We start from the raw sequence: 14639 nt of genomic DNA on the forward strand, positions 1-14639 counted from the left end.
CCTGACCATTTTCCATCGCCGCTCCGACCCCCACTAAACCGACAGGATAAACATTTGCCAGTGACAGCGTCGTTGAGTGTACTTGGAGTCTTGCGTTTATCTTGGGATGTATCTGTAGTAGTGGGGCTGATGAGGTTTCGGTTCTACATATAGTAGTTTCTAGTTATCTTTGCGCACCAGCTCTAGTCAAAAGCTGTTGAATTTAAAACTATCTGTACAATATTCATGGAGGACACCGCATTGTTATGCATAGGTGGGAACAATGTTCAGAGCATAAGGTGGTTGCATATAAAATGTTTTAAATTTTAGAGTTATGTCAAATGTATTTATTACGAGAAGTACCTATGACTTTAAATAAAACAATGGACGGAATAGTTTAAAAGACATTTATTGATTTTGCTACGCTTCTACGAAACTTTTGCCAACTTTACACTAAAGGGTTCGATTTATCATCCAAACAGAATAAATGAAGAGGAAGATGACAATTGGGAATGTCCGTTAATAGCATTTTATACCCGTTAAATATAGAATAAAGTGTATACAAGATTCGTTAAAAATTATGTAACAGGTAAAAGGAAACGTTTCCGACCCTATTAAGTATATATGTATATTATTTATCAGGATAACTATTCCATCTGATTTGGAGCTAGAAAGTTTAAAATTAACATGCAGATTCTAGTGATGCTTACGATGTACAAGCATTTTTCGGAACGTTGCCACGCCCAATATAATATTTGTGGCACACCCAATTTTTATCGTCATGCCAAAAAAAATTAGGTCACACATTTGTAACATTGTGAAATTGTGATAGTCGGGGAATTCAACTGTAGCATTTGTCTCGTTTTTTTTTTTTTTAATATCAACTGTGCACTCTCACTAGCTGAGTATAGAGTAAATAATAGCCAAGGAACTCGACTATAGAATTCTCTTGTTGGTTTTAATTTCACTTATTTTGTTTAATAATTTTTAAAATAGTTCGTGTCAAAATATGTTCGTGCCAGCAGTTTAAATAAAATACAGCGCTTTTGTTTATACAAAAATGTTGATTAAAATCTAACGTTAAAAATTTAACTAATTTACAGTCTCATTATATTCTTTGTTACAATTACAAACAATTAACAATAATGAATGAAATTACTAAATTGCTTTTGTATAAACCTACAACCTCTTCCAGCGACACGCAACTCTGATCCATGAGGGCATAAATAAATACAGAAAATAAAGAATTTCACACGAAAATTCATAAATTAATCAAACATATTTTATCCTCACAAAGGAAGGTTAGAGGAAAATGGGTAAAAGGTCGCCGTCTGCACGCGACAATTGACCCTTTTATTAATTAAATTTTATAGGCACTGAAAGGACATTTCTGTGTTTACCCAGTTAATAATCAAACAAGGAAACAAATTGTCTTGGGGAGGGAGTGAAATGTTTACCGTAATTATATGAAGAGTGTCGTCTGCTTTGATAATCAAGGTCGTCGATATAAATTTACAAAAAGTAGCTGATATTCTTGGGTGTATGCCTCTCTGTGGTAGAAAAATATTGAAATACGCCTAATACTTTTTTTTGTTATAATAGGAAAAAAGGGTTGGCAGCCTTAGCGGGAAGTGACACCCTTGCAGCTCTTCGAACAGAAGCTTCGGTAGATTAATATTCAGATAGGTAGACCGACAGGATATGTATTCCCTGCATATGATGTTTATCTCTTGGTCTATTAGCCCACATAAATTATTAAGGCCTTTTCTGAAATGTGCATGCAGTCTATTAGCACTTGAGGTCTCAAACTATAACTATTGCGTGTGCCCTTTTAATGTCCTTTGCATGTTTGGTTCACTTGCCAAAACTTACCATGCCTCCATTTGTATTAATTTACATACGACACGCATTCTCGCACTTTGGCCTCTGTCCTGGCAGAAGAAGCTATAAAGGCTGCAATCTATGATACATTTGTGAAGCCAAATATTGGGTCGCATTAAATTAGTTGAATTATCCAATGGATTTTAAGATAACTTTCTTTGTCAACTATATACAAAATGTTTTGAAATCATTCAAAGTTTAGTAACAGAAACTAGTATTTTGGGGTGGTTTGTAGACGTTTTAGTGGGAGTAGCAACATTAGTAAGAAAACTTGCGCTACGTGTATGTCTCTGGGAATTTGAATGCTTAATCTTAACTTCAAGCTTTTAAAGTACCCGCGATCTCTTTCATACGGACGGACAGAGAGTCTGACATGGCCAGATCGATTCGACTATTGATCCTGATAACGAATATATAATATATACATACTTTTTATGGTCGGAAACCATACCATTTTACATCTATATACTTTCATCGAGTAACGCGTATAAAAAATAAAATGACGACACACCCGGGCAACCTTAAAGGTGTGAAACATATTCAAATGATGCTGTTTAAAATTTTTAGATTTTGAATGATGCCTTATTAAATGGTGCCTGCGCTTATCAAGAGACGGGTATAGCCTTGGTGCTAAGGTGATATTATCCTGAGCAAACTCGACATTTTATAGTTGTTAGGGTACGAATGCGATTTGGACTAACATACATCTAAGTATAGATTTTTATATCATAGCACAGCATAGGCATAGCTTAGTCCAGATTTTGATTCTTCTTTTTGTTATGTACATTTGTTTTTTTTTGAACCATTTAAGATGTTTTGCTTATATTTTGTTGGATTTTTTGAGCATCCTAAGTTATATTGCTAATCTAAGTTAGTCTCATTATATCGATTTAAAATTTCAATTCCCTACGGTAGTATAAACTGACACTTATACTGCTGTTTGAACTCAAAAGTCTACTTTTGCATAAAATTTCTCATTTATATTATAATTATCAACTAAAATCACTATAAAAAGCAGATCTTGAAAGACACAGCATCAGTTGTAAAGAGCATTTGCTATGGTGCGACAATTGGTAAAAGATTATATAATACTTAATCTTAAATAATTCTCAGTCTAACTGACCCGTTTGCAGATTCTCGTCCTATTTCTGAGCCTCTTCTGCGGCAGCTCACATGCTGTTGTCAGTGAGTTGGCTCGTCAGGCCGAGTCTGTCATCCAGGGTCTGGCAGACATAAAGATGGCGCCTCTACGCTACTTAGATGTTCTCTTTGGTGCTAATCCCGGAGGAGTTCGCGGTCTTGACGATAGAAATCCTGCAGCTGAAGCTTCTTTAGCAGCTGCTGCCACTTTAGAAGCAGCTAAAGTAGCAAATATATTGGCAAAGGGCAAAATATTTGCTGGAGGCGATATTTCAGTGCCCGGGTATAGTAAAATTTCAGCTGGTGTGGGCAAGGGAAGCGACCTGATCACTATAATCAAGAACACACGGTCCTACGATCCGTACCTTATTCCACCAGGTCTTCCTGGTTATAATTATCCAGTTGGATGGCCTATTCATTATCCATTAGGTCCTTCATGGCCTAATCGACCACCATGGCAACCAAATAATCCGTTAAGTCCAGATGGACCTCACCCTTCACTGGATGGACTACCACCAGGTGGAAATTTCCCTGGTGGACCTCCACCTTCAACGGATGGACTACCACCAGGTGGACCTCCACCTTCACTGGGTGGACCTCCATTTTTACCGGGTGGACCTCCATCTTTACCGGGTGGACCTCCATCTTCACCGGGTGGACCTCCATCTTCACCGGGTGGACCTCCATCTTCACCGGGTGGACCTCCATCTTCACCGGGTGGACCTCCATCTTCACCGGGTGGACCTCCATCTTCACCGGGTGCTTGGCGATTACGATTACCATGGATAATACGTCGTTTCTTACCGGGTGGACCTCCATCTTCACCGGGTGGACAACACCGTCCATTTCCATTACCATGGATAATACGTGGTCTTTTACCGGGTGGACCTCCATCTTCACCGGGTGGACAACACCGACCAGTTCCATTACCATGGATACTACGTGGACTTTGGCCGCGTCCTGTTGGAGTTAAAGTAGGTGCAAGTGGTTCGGTAAATGTAGACGGCGGAATCTTTGGAAACGGTGGACTGTTCGGTACAGGAATTTTCGGACAAAATGGACTATTTGGAACTGGAATTCTTAGTGGACCTTCACTAGACCCCTTTGGCATTTTCACCCCAATCGGAAATTTCTTTGGATCACTGGGAAACTTATTCGGATTTAGTCCACCTAGTCAAGTTATACCGATCTTTGGAGGCAGGTATGGCCCTTACGGTCGCGGATTGCAGGGGTCTATCACCTTGGATGTCGGCGGCATAGTGCCATCGCCAAAAAGGATATTAAAAGGACTTTTGCATCCTTTGTTTGGATTTCTGGGATAGTGCCGAGGAATCGAGTCTGCAATAAAAAATAGACCTGACGGCTTAACGCTTAGTTTTAACATTTAGTATTAAGAAACGACAAGAGTCGGGGTAAAATAAACATTTGTCTTGGCCAAGCTTTGTAATTGTAAAACCCACTAATAAAAGTAAGCAGCATTCCAATTGTAAATCCTTTGAACGGAATTAGGAACATTTGTATACTTTGTTTCATCCCGAAAAATGGTAGATGTAGATTTTACAATTTATATGATATACTTTGTTAATCGGTTGTTGTTTTCTAATTAAAACTTCATTCCAATTTGGGATAAGCAAACATAAATATCTCTTAACATTATATAAAGCTAATGGCTTTTAACATTCAAAATTTCTCTTATCAAGTCCAGTGGCGAGTAACGATTATACGTTTGTTGAAATTGATACCTTAAAATTACCTAAATAGTTGGTTATGTTTTAAACCATTCTAAGGATTTGAAGGGTATATTAACAATACATGAGAATTTTAAAAGGACAAGGATACACAAGGGTGCTGTTTGTGTCAGATCTATCTAACACTATTGTGTTAGATAGATGGAAGCGCTTCCGATCTCATTTATTATATATATTCTCTTCAAAAATGTCTTAGTTTTTTTAAAGTTTTAGTATTTGTCTTGCAAGTTTCTATCGATACGTCAAAAGAATTTTCAATTTCTCCCTCGAACTCCTACTATCGTAGCAACGGGTATATGATAGTCGAAGGGTGCGACTATAGGGGTCTCAATTGTAAGGAAACGAAAATGTAAACTTTGATACGGAAGACTTTGCTAGTAGAGCAAAAAGGCATAGTAGATTCGTGAAAAAGTATATAACAGGTAGAATGAAGCGTTTTCGACCATACATAGTATATATTCTTGAGTAGGATTACTAGCCGAGTTAATTTGGCCGTGTTCCTATGTGTCCGACTGTTCGTATAAACGTCAAGTTTATTTAACGCCCACTAACGGCAAAAATCCACACTAAACTCTCACCAACACTTTATAAAATTGTTTTGATTTTATTATTTGCTTTAAAAATTTTTATTGATATACAAAAATGTATATATTGATATATTGATATTGTTCCCAAACTTATATTTATTTTTTTTTTATGTATCTCTTTTTCTCATTTTAATCGCTATACAGAAATATATTTGCAATCATTTTAAAAAATTATCAAAAAATTAAGAATTTAAGTTGTACTGTGGCGCTCGTGGTCAATCTGGTAAACATTCGCTTCTTACTAAAATGTCTTTAAAGGGAATGCCTTTAACTGAGTGACGGATGTAAGTTCTGTTCTTGTTCTGAAATTGGTGCGTAAGTGATAGCTTATCTACCTAAAAGTAGTATCGCATATCTTTCTTAATCGAACTTAAACGTTGGTTAATGGATAGTGTCTATATTTAGTTGAGATAATACGAAATTATAAAGTCACAAAAACCACAAAAATTATAGTCAGTTTATGGTTAAGAAAATTTATTCAGTCTGTAAAAACATATTAACCTTGACTAGGTGTCTGTACACTTTTACGACTCGTATTAACATATTTTTAATCTGCATTTAAATTGTAAAAATATTGGTATATAAACCCGATTCAAGACTTATTTGCTATCAACTGGGAAATATTTTCAGTAATACACTTGAGCTCAGCGTACATCATGATTCGAATTTTGGTAAGTAAACTCGGATAATTAAAATTGCGCATCCCTAATTATGACTTACCCCGCAGGTTTTAATGATTACATTCGCTTTAATGACTGGTAGTGCTCTTTGTTCCATCGAGCAACTTCTACGTATCTTTGGCGGTGGATCTGGAGGCAGTTCTACGCTAGATATCAACAGAGTGGTAACTGTAGTTCCACCCATTGGCGATCTCTCTTTTGGATATGGCTTTCGTCCTGGATTCTATTAATTTAATCCGCAACTATATTATTTGTTTTGTGTTGAGGGCAGCTGGTTTCATGTAAAGCGTATTCGCTTTATAATAATTAAATATACTATTTATCCAATGCTACAAATACAATCAATTTTGTCACATTAAAATTTTTAGATTCTTCTTTTTTTTTATATTACCCAGCTATGTTGTTAAATAGGGTGCTATTACGCTCTCTGTCAACAAAGATCGCTTAGGTTGAGTAGCCCCATAAAGGTACATAATGTTTGTCTCTTTGAATAGATAATAATGATAATAATGAACCTAACCAGACGATACAATACAATACGTCTACAATAATTTCCTTAGTATCTTTTCGGTCTTTATTTTTTGAACATTATTTGGTATTTGGATATACAAGCAAAATTTTTCCGTTAGACGAGTTTCTTTACACATATTGGCGGCGCCAATATTTTTTATTTTATAAATATATTTAAATATTTTTTTGGTCATAATTACAATAAAATTAAACTTTAGTCTGTTCCCGTGAAATCGAAAACTCTTTACATTTTATGGTGCATATATCCAATTTGAAAGTTTTACAGATATTTCTATATAAACTAGGATCCAAATATGTACATATATCTGCTATCATGCGTTTAACTATTATCAAGGAAGCGACCAAATTCTGCGTAATGTCTCACCTTTTTGTTAATAGTTTCTATTTAAATAGTGCTTTGCAAACTACACACACGTCTTTTAGATTCTAGTACTTATGTTGTGTATCCTGTGTGAAAGTGCTTTTGGTAACGTTGGACCACTTTTACAAAGCATAGACAGGGCACATAATGGAGCCTTGGGTTTAAGTTCTGGTAACATAAGGTCTGGATTTGGCATACATGGTCGCTGAATTCTCCCATTTTTGGTGAAGCGTCATCATAAAATATCTGGTTGACAAAATAAAACGAGCTATTTAATTGTAATTGTTAATTTAGAGAAGTATATGAAAAAATAAAAAGGATAACATAAATTTCAAAGCGGGTTCGATTTAATGATTGAAAATTTCTTTTTGGTTGTTGGTTCATATTTTAATTTATTGGCCCTTCTATAGCAGCCCTTTTCATTCGCAACTGCCATGGTTTTGTCTAGCCTTTTTCCCACTTGTTCACTCATTTCGTAAGTACGTAAATGATTTTGTCCCTTCTTTTGCATCTCAAGTAATTCCTGCGACAAGCTGGCAACGCCGATTTTACAAACGCACATATACCAACAGCACACGCATGTTTTCGATTTTCAAAAGGTACTGATTTTAACCCTTTGAAAGCATTGCCACCCCGAAAATTTAAAGGCCGTTCGTGTGTCTTCACTTATGTATTAGCTTATATACAGGCAAAGGGGAAATTTTCCGCTCATCATGCATGAAAATCGCGTCTATTTACGGGACTAAGTTTTGTGTATATTTAAATATGTATGTATATATTGCATTAGTATTGATGTTCGTTCGTTTTTGTGCCTATCCTTTCAATAATGTTTTTCGTTTTGCCCTGAAGCGTTCTCTGTGAAAAGTTAGAAAATAAATATTAGCAATTTTCTCAATCCAAATGAGCTTACATTAGTTGTGTGGTTGGCTTGTTATACATAAATGTATTGCAGAATAGTAGCTGGATTTTTGTACATTCCTTGAAGTTTCTCATGCAAAAAACTAATATGTAAGAAGAATTCGTTTATTAATAGTGCAGCGTTAAATATTTGTATCCTATATTTGACAAGAACATAAGGAACAAAACTAGTCTTAAAAAAAGTAAATTTATTTAACATTTTTTTGGTACTCCAAATATGACACTGAAATCACAAATTTCAATATGGTTGGACTTCTATAACTTAAAGCAACATCTGCGTATTAGATACACAGACCTCGACAGTTTATGTATACTTACATTTTGTGTAACCAGTTTAACCCTTAGAGACAGATGAGAGAAATTCGTGTTTAAAAATTGTAACTGTGTAGTAGATCATCTTTTTCCTTTAAGAATCCCAAGCCCCTAATTCCACTCCCACATTTGCTCTAAGCTACATATGTACATAAGTAAATATATGTATGTAAATATAACATTTTATAAGAAATTAAACCCCAAGGACACCGTCTCTGTCTGTGCGGACTTTTTACATTTTCTATATTCTGCTTTGATTAACATTCGTTTGTAGGTAGAGGTAGCCACCGTCTTCGTCTGGGTCCAACGACGGAGAGTTTTAATTACTTTTGGGGGTAGTTTTTCTGCTTTCATTTCTTTTCTTGTCGTGGAAAGAAGAAAAAGTCTGAGAATGAACATAAAGAAAATAAAATATACGTGTGCACACAGGCATACGTGTCTCAATAATGTGTATCCCATACATCAATTACTTCGCATATTTCCACACCCTCGAATTGATAAATTCATTCTTCACTGATTTAAACCTCCTCCCAGGAAACATTCCTTTTTCAATTACCATCTTGTATCTAATTATATTGCATACCGTGAACAAAAAAGGCAAAAAAATAATATTCAATCCGGTTTACTGCCTGGGGTTCTTTTTGCCACGGATCTAACCACTTGACCGTGATAAAAATATTTATCCCCTGTTGACCACATGAAACAGGAAATGTATACTTAATTGACCTCAGGGAATGGACAAACACGGGTAAAAGGTGATATTGTGGAAAATCGCATCAACTGACCAAAGCCCTAAGTGATTCGTTTCTATACCTGTTGCGCTGGGTAACGGACAATCAACAGTAAGCTACGAGGGTCGTCATGTCCAGCCAGTTACCCCTCTTCTTTTAGCTTCCCTTGTGGGTCAGTGTCTCTTTATGCCGAATAGCTTGAAGGGATGGTCATCAGGAAGGTCAGTTGCATGTGTGTGTCGCGTGCCCTCTGTGTAAACAAATCAATTACAAGCGCTAAATACGCTTCATGAGCACTCGTTCACATTTGCATTTTAAATTAGCCATGTTTCCTTGTGAGGATTGTCAGAAGTCAGGCCTTTTATGAATTGACCAGGGGCTGTTTATGGTTATATAGTTGTTTATAAAATATAATAAAGGGGCTATTCAATAAATCAACAGCAAAATATCGTGATAAATATTATATAAACATTAAAAGGCACCAAAAATATATCCTAATAAAGGTACTCAAGCTATTAAGATTTCAAGTGGAGTGGCCTGTTCATTTTTACTGCAAGTTCTGAATGCAATACCCCATACCATATTCTCATGTGCTGTGAAAATACGCTTTTATTGCACACACCACTTGACTGAAGCTCGACTGGCATTCAGAGCAGTCAAGTGCGAAATAAAACCCTATCCATCCTCTTTGCACTGGCTGTCGGTTGTCCTGTTTCTGCAGCTTTCACTGCATACTGCATCGTTGCAGTCTCAAGGTCCTTTATTACAGTCAACTGCGAGTCAAACGAAGTGCAACAGTCAACGTGCTTATGCATATGCATTTAAATGCCCTGCTCTCGCTCCTCGATGTGTGGTTCATGCGGTGTTGATGCAGTCTAAGGTTGCACTTTTCTTTTGAATTGGTTTGTTGTGTTAATTTCCCCTTTTATGTTTGGCTCCAACGGGCTGAAGTACGACACGTCATTTTGCAGTTTTCGCACTTCACATTTCAAATGATTTTACACAATTGATTTATTATATATAAAAAAGGGATTTTACTTTATAAACTGATTTGGTGATTCCTTTTGAAATAAATAATATATTTATTAATAAGTAAGTCTTTAATATTCATTTGACCATCTTTTCTGCCAAACTGCGAACTACATTCTCATCGTAGTCCTCAATCTCATCGTCTCCATCATCAATATCGACATCGTTCGGTTTCACAGGATAACCTTGCTCGGGAGGAACAATTTTAACTCCGTGGTCTCCAAACAAGAGACAGTCAAAGTTTCTGAATTCGAACAAAGGATGTTTTATATATAGTAGCTTGACTCGCACCGTTTTAGAACTTACCTTTCAAATAGCTCAAAGCCCTGAAACTCTCCTGACATATACATGCAAACGTGCATATTACGCCCGACAAACCATATATCATGAAATTGAATACAGGCCTTAGCAAAATTAAAACGTGGCGGCCGGAAGCAGAATGGAGGGGGATTCTGGCCAGAGACCTTTTGTCGGAACCAAATATTGTTGTTAACGCGCATTCGCAACTCGAACGAAAATTCTTCGGGACGATATGCCACTTCTGTGCAACTGTTTAATCCAATAACTGAAAGGAAACCTAGGAGCAGACAATTGGATTTCATTTGTGTTTAATTTTAATGCCAAGATAATTTCAACTTACCAGCACAGCACTTGCACAACCCATTGTCACAATTGCAGGGTATGCGGTTCACGATGTTCCCCAATGTTATGTTTGGTAAACTTAATTGCCTGGATTCTTCCTCATGTCTTAGTAAATTAAGACGATGGTTAAGTAAGCCTAGCTGTATAGCTGCATCGTAGGCCAAATCTTCAGTTGGTGGTGGTAATGGCACTACAAGAATTTGAATTAAGCAGCGGAACTAGAAACTTGCAGTGTTTAAAGGCTAACGCCTTTAACGCTTTCAACCTTTTTTGGATCAATTTTAGTTTATACATCTAGATTACCCGAAAAATTACTTTCATCTTAATTTAGTTTTGTTTTTGGAATCGGATTAGTAGATTAGTTCGCAGATTATAATGAAACCATTCGAAAGACAGACAAAACATAAACAAACACATTTTACTCAATCATTCAAAGCAAACTTCCGCGTATGATGTTAATCAGTTCCGCATTAAGCCAACTGAAATAGCCGGCAAGTCACAGCGATCACCTAACAGTTTCAACTATTAACCTTGAATGCACAAACGAGTTACCTGAGTGGAAGATACGAGACGATTTTGATGTCAATGAAACCAACGTAGCAGCTCTTGCGATCTGAGCGTTATGTGGTCAAGATCATGGACATCAATACGTAAGTAGCTTTATGTAGATAGTACACGGAGACGTTAGTTAGTTTTACAATGGATTTAGGTGTATTGCATTTGATACTATGTTATTAAACAGGATTTGCAAGGTCTTCAGTTATCAGAAACAGTTTTGTGAACAAATAATTTCCTACATTTTTTGGATCCTTACCTTAAATATTAGAACGAAATTCAAAGACCCAATAATTAATAATATTAGTAAAGTGGTTAGTAATTAGAATATACGCCTTTGAAAATAAAACACCATTACAAAAAATATTAAAAGAAATATGTTTTATTATACAATTAAAGTAATATAGTTCGTAAACTTTATTATCACAAGTATTCTCAAAAGCAAATGATACATATTTTCAATACATTTGTGGACCAACTTAAAATGTACTTATAAAAAAATTAACTATTTGAATTGCTGTACATTGCCCTATGCAAGGCATATATTTACAAATCGATAAAATATCGGCATTGCGAAAGGATTTATAAAGTTAATAACCAAATAGTAAAAGTATGAAATAAAGTATGAGTTCTTTGTACTACCGGCATCCGACTTGGAAACGGCTAGGAGCGAGGCAGCGCACAGTAAATAGAAGAACAGACGTGAATGTGAGCTGGCTGCTGGCATCTTTGCACGACGATCAGAACGGAAATTGAAACGAAGATTGCTGTTGACCCGCTTTGTGGCCGTTGATTTTACACGCTTTTGGGTTTTGGTTGCTCTTAAAAAATATAAATGTTTTTGTTCACAGTGCTCTGCCTTTACTTTGTTGATTAGTACTTTGTTTCGTGAGCACCAAGAAATAAACTCCTTTATAAACGCAACTTTCGCTTTCGTGCGAAATGCGACGAAAGTTTCTTAGGCACCAACTTTAAATTAAGTATATATAAAGTAAGGTTGAGCTTACACATATGTGTTTCACACTTGGCTTAATCTCAAAGCGCGGGCGCAACACCGTACGTGCTAATAGCCAAAATACAACTGGGAAAGAAAACGGTAGCGCATGAGCATGCTTATCGGACGGGCCAGCAGATGCCAAGCCATCAAGTATGGTACCATCGGACAGGTCCAATATCTCTACTACTATACAAAATACAAAACACATGGAAGCCGAAGTCGGGCCTCGGACGACGATGAATACAAAGAGCGTCAAAGTAGTCTGGCTTCGCGTCTTTTTAAAACGACATATGTACTCTTTTAAAGAGAATGGTGATTGTGATGTCCAGTGCGCGGTGGCAGTAATAATGGATGCAAAAAAAAGATTATCAGTTTGGAATTAATACTAAACTCACAACTAACATATATAGACTTTATGCATACTTAAGTGCAATTCGTTTTGGCCTAGGGTATTAACTGTTCGGTGTGCTTTATTAAAGGTTTAAAGGAGAGAAAAACCAGTATTTTGTGCATATATGTGTGTGTATGTACATATGTATATCTTCACCGTTGGCAGTTCTTTTGATTTCTGCTATAATTTCTCTCGTATCACCTTTTATTTGCTTACATTAATGACTCTCACTTTTTACCGTCGGAATAGGCGCTGCTCGACATGAAATTTATACACTTTTGACATGTAATTTTAATGGTGTTTATATCTTATGTAGCTACTCGAAACCATAGCAAGAAAATATTAGTAGAATGCTCTTTTTTTGTCTATGTCCATAGCAAAAAATTATTAATAAAATATTTTTCTCATTAATTTGAATATGACGACATTGTAATAATGGTGCATACATACTTATTAAATACATCAATGAATGTGGCACACTTTCATTGCCTGAAGATCTTTCTCACTAGTTACCGACTTGTTTACGCAGTAAACATATTTCAGGTTTACTTGGGCTGTCCTACTGAGTTTGTTCTTGTAAACTGGTTACCGGCTGACTCGACAGATTTTAATTGCACGCATTACTTCTACAGTAAAGGGGTATATAAGGATTGGAGGTAACGGTAATAAAGCCAACGATCGTATGTGTGACAGGCTCAAGAAAGTGTCATGCCCACACAGCACACGTGCATATGGGTATCTAATAGTCGAGGAATTGGACAACCGTGTACCTTCTTGTTTTGTATGCCAATAAGATATCGAAATGCATTAAAATTAGTTAGTGCAGTTAAATTAAATAAAAAAAAATCTTTTGCAATCAAAAGCGGAATCTTAGCATATTGTTGCTCCGTACATTTCTGTGACACTGACGCAAGTTGCAGGTAAGAGCAAATAAGAAATTTTTTTTGCCACAGAGGCATTCATTAGGCGCAAGGCTGTGTAGCAAGCATAGGTTAACAAGCACGGACCTTGCTGTATGATTATCCTCAGCGGTACAATCAAAAATTGATTTGTGAAGCTGAAACTGCTGTGCACTTAAATCATGTGAACTCAATTTCTCTTGCACAATTTTCCACTTTTGGCAAATATGTCAAAAAAGACCAGAGGGTACACCAGTAAAAGTCGTGATCAAACATTTCCTTACAGCAAGCCCTCTTTATCCATTGCTGCTTTTGCTTGGTAGCATCTTGGGCTCTAATAATACCATGTTCACTCATGACATCCAATCAATCAGTTAAAACTCGTAGCTGCTTATTCTGGTAATGGAGCTTTTGTATGAATGCATTTTCACCAAGGGAGCGTGTAGGGCGTAGGGGCGTCTACATTTTGTTCTGTGCTTGTACCTTTTCTCTAATCAGAAATCAACAATGGACTATTAAGTCATTATTTGTTGAATATAATATACCCGCTCTAAAGTATGTAATTAGTAGAAGAAATCGTTAAATTTATCAATTTAATAAAATAACGTTTTAAAGGTTGAACACACTGCTTATCCCTCTTAAAGTAATAAAATATTTCTACGAGCATGATTTACATTCAGCTTGGACTTTTTTGGTTTTTTGCTAAAAAAAAAATATCCTCTTCAACTCTGCTTGAACCATCCTTCATTAGCAAGGTTTTGGGGGTTATAATTAACCCTTTTGCATGAGCAACATGTAAAAGGTTATTTAGCCGTATCCCCTTTACCATGCCAACCACTTCATCGCGTATTTTTGAAAACGAAAAATAAAAAAAAAAAACAAGTCGGAAGAACAAAAATTAGTTTGTTCTTTTTGGGTCATCCTGCCGAAAAATGAAAGAATTGCAATATGCACCCACATATTCTCTAAGGACACTTGACTTTCGGCTTCTTGTGCCTTTTGGAGCTTCAGCCAAAAAGAAAGGGCAGGGCTCCACTTTGCCTGTTGACAGCTCCCTTGCTTTACCGTCCTGCATCATAGACTTTTTGTTAACTCTAGACATTTGGCGGTGCCAATTAATTAAGCGAAATAAAAGCCAAACAAGCGGCAACGGGAGTAGGAAACGTTCATTAGTAGCTACAGAGAGTGGTAGTAGGAGTGGGTGAGCCCTCGGATGGATTGCACAGATTCTGGAATTCGATTTAAAGCTCATGCAATT

General features: G+C 36.4%; 4 protein-coding genes across 8 annotated transcripts; 3 read left to right on the forward strand and 1 right to left on the reverse strand.

Annotated features, from left to right (window-relative positions):
* Positions 1 to 2895: 2895 nt before the first annotated feature.
* On the forward strand, positions 2896 to 4641 carry LOC6548419 (ejaculatory bulb-specific protein 1). Of its 3 annotated transcripts, none has more exons than XM_026980396.1 (3): positions 2896 to 2933; positions 2994 to 3828; positions 3883 to 4641. In XM_026980396.1, the coding sequence occupies exons 1-3, from the start codon at positions 2919 to 2921 to the stop codon at positions 4320 to 4322; spliced, it is 1290 nt and encodes a 429-aa protein (XP_026836197.1). In that variant the 5' UTR covers positions 2896 to 2918; the 3' UTR covers positions 4323 to 4641. The 3 variants fall into 3 exon arrangements, with proteins under 3 accessions (XP_026836197.1, XP_026836195.1, XP_001976727.1); XM_026980394.1 differs by having other exon boundaries at positions 2994 to 3759; positions 3808 to 4641; XM_001976691.3 differs by having other exon boundaries at positions 2994 to 4641.
* Positions 4642 to 5930: 1289 nt separating this feature from the next.
* On the forward strand, positions 5931 to 6376 carry LOC6548418 (ejaculatory bulb-specific protein 2). Its single transcript, XM_001976690.3, has 2 exons — positions 5931 to 6006; positions 6063 to 6376. Exons 1-2 carry the CDS (start codon positions 5992 to 5994, stop codon positions 6243 to 6245), a joined length of 198 nt encoding a protein of 65 aa, XP_001976726.1. The 5' UTR covers positions 5931 to 5991; the 3' UTR covers positions 6246 to 6376.
* Positions 6377 to 6952: 576 nt separating this feature from the next.
* LOC26526053 lies at positions 6953 to 7166 on the forward strand. The gene has a single exon (XM_026980491.1). It carries the CDS (start codon positions 6982 to 6984, stop codon positions 7114 to 7116), a length of 135 nt encoding a protein of 44 aa, XP_026836292.1. The 5' UTR covers positions 6953 to 6981; the 3' UTR covers positions 7117 to 7166.
* A 2708-nt stretch (positions 7167 to 9874) lies between these two features.
* Positions 9875 to 12307, reverse strand: LOC6548417. Of its 3 annotated transcripts, XM_001976689.3 has the most exons (5): positions 12102 to 12302; positions 11737 to 11915; positions 10538 to 10729; positions 10204 to 10474; positions 9879 to 10141 (listed from the first exon to the last, which is right to left on the reverse strand). In XM_001976689.3, exons 2-5 carry the CDS (start codon positions 11819 to 11821, stop codon positions 9976 to 9978), a joined length of 714 nt encoding a protein of 237 aa, XP_001976725.2. In that variant the 5' UTR covers positions 11822 to 11915; positions 12102 to 12302; the 3' UTR covers positions 9879 to 9975. The 3 variants fall into 3 exon arrangements, with proteins under 3 accessions (XP_026836051.1, XP_015012713.1, XP_001976725.2); XM_026980250.1 differs by lacking the exon at positions 11737 to 11915 and having other exon boundaries at positions 9875 to 10141; positions 12102 to 12307; XM_015157227.2 differs by having other exon boundaries at positions 9877 to 10141; positions 11635 to 12296.
* Positions 12308 to 14639: the final 2332 nt, after the last annotated feature.

The sequence above is a fragment of the Drosophila erecta genome, unplaced genomic scaffold, assembly GCF_003286155.1.
Source record: "Drosophila erecta strain 14021-0224.00,06,07 unplaced genomic scaffold, DereRS2 tig00000092-arrow-pilon, whole genome shotgun sequence".
NCBI classification, from domain to species: Eukaryota; Metazoa; Arthropoda; class Insecta; order Diptera; family Drosophilidae; genus Drosophila; species Drosophila erecta.

Excerpts from the sequence above, each read along its gene's own strand:
- LOC26526053 (XM_026980491.1), top strand. The coding sequence starts at position 6,982 with ATGTTGTGTATCCTGTGTGAAAGTGCTTTTGGTAACGTTGGACCACTT.
- LOC6548417 (XM_015157227.2), bottom strand. The coding sequence starts at position 11,821 with ATGCCAGCAGCCAGCTCACATTCACGTCTGTTCTTCTATTTACTGTGC. Across the intron at positions 10,475-10,537 it reads GTTGTGCAAGTGCTGTGCTG|GTTTCCTTTCAGTTATTGGA; the intron begins GTAAGTTGAAAT and ends GTCTGCTCCTAG. Across the intron at positions 10,142-10,203 it reads GGCTTTGAGCTATTTGAAAG|AAACTTTGACTGTCTCTTGT; the intron begins GTAAGTTCTAAA and ends GTTCGAATTCAG.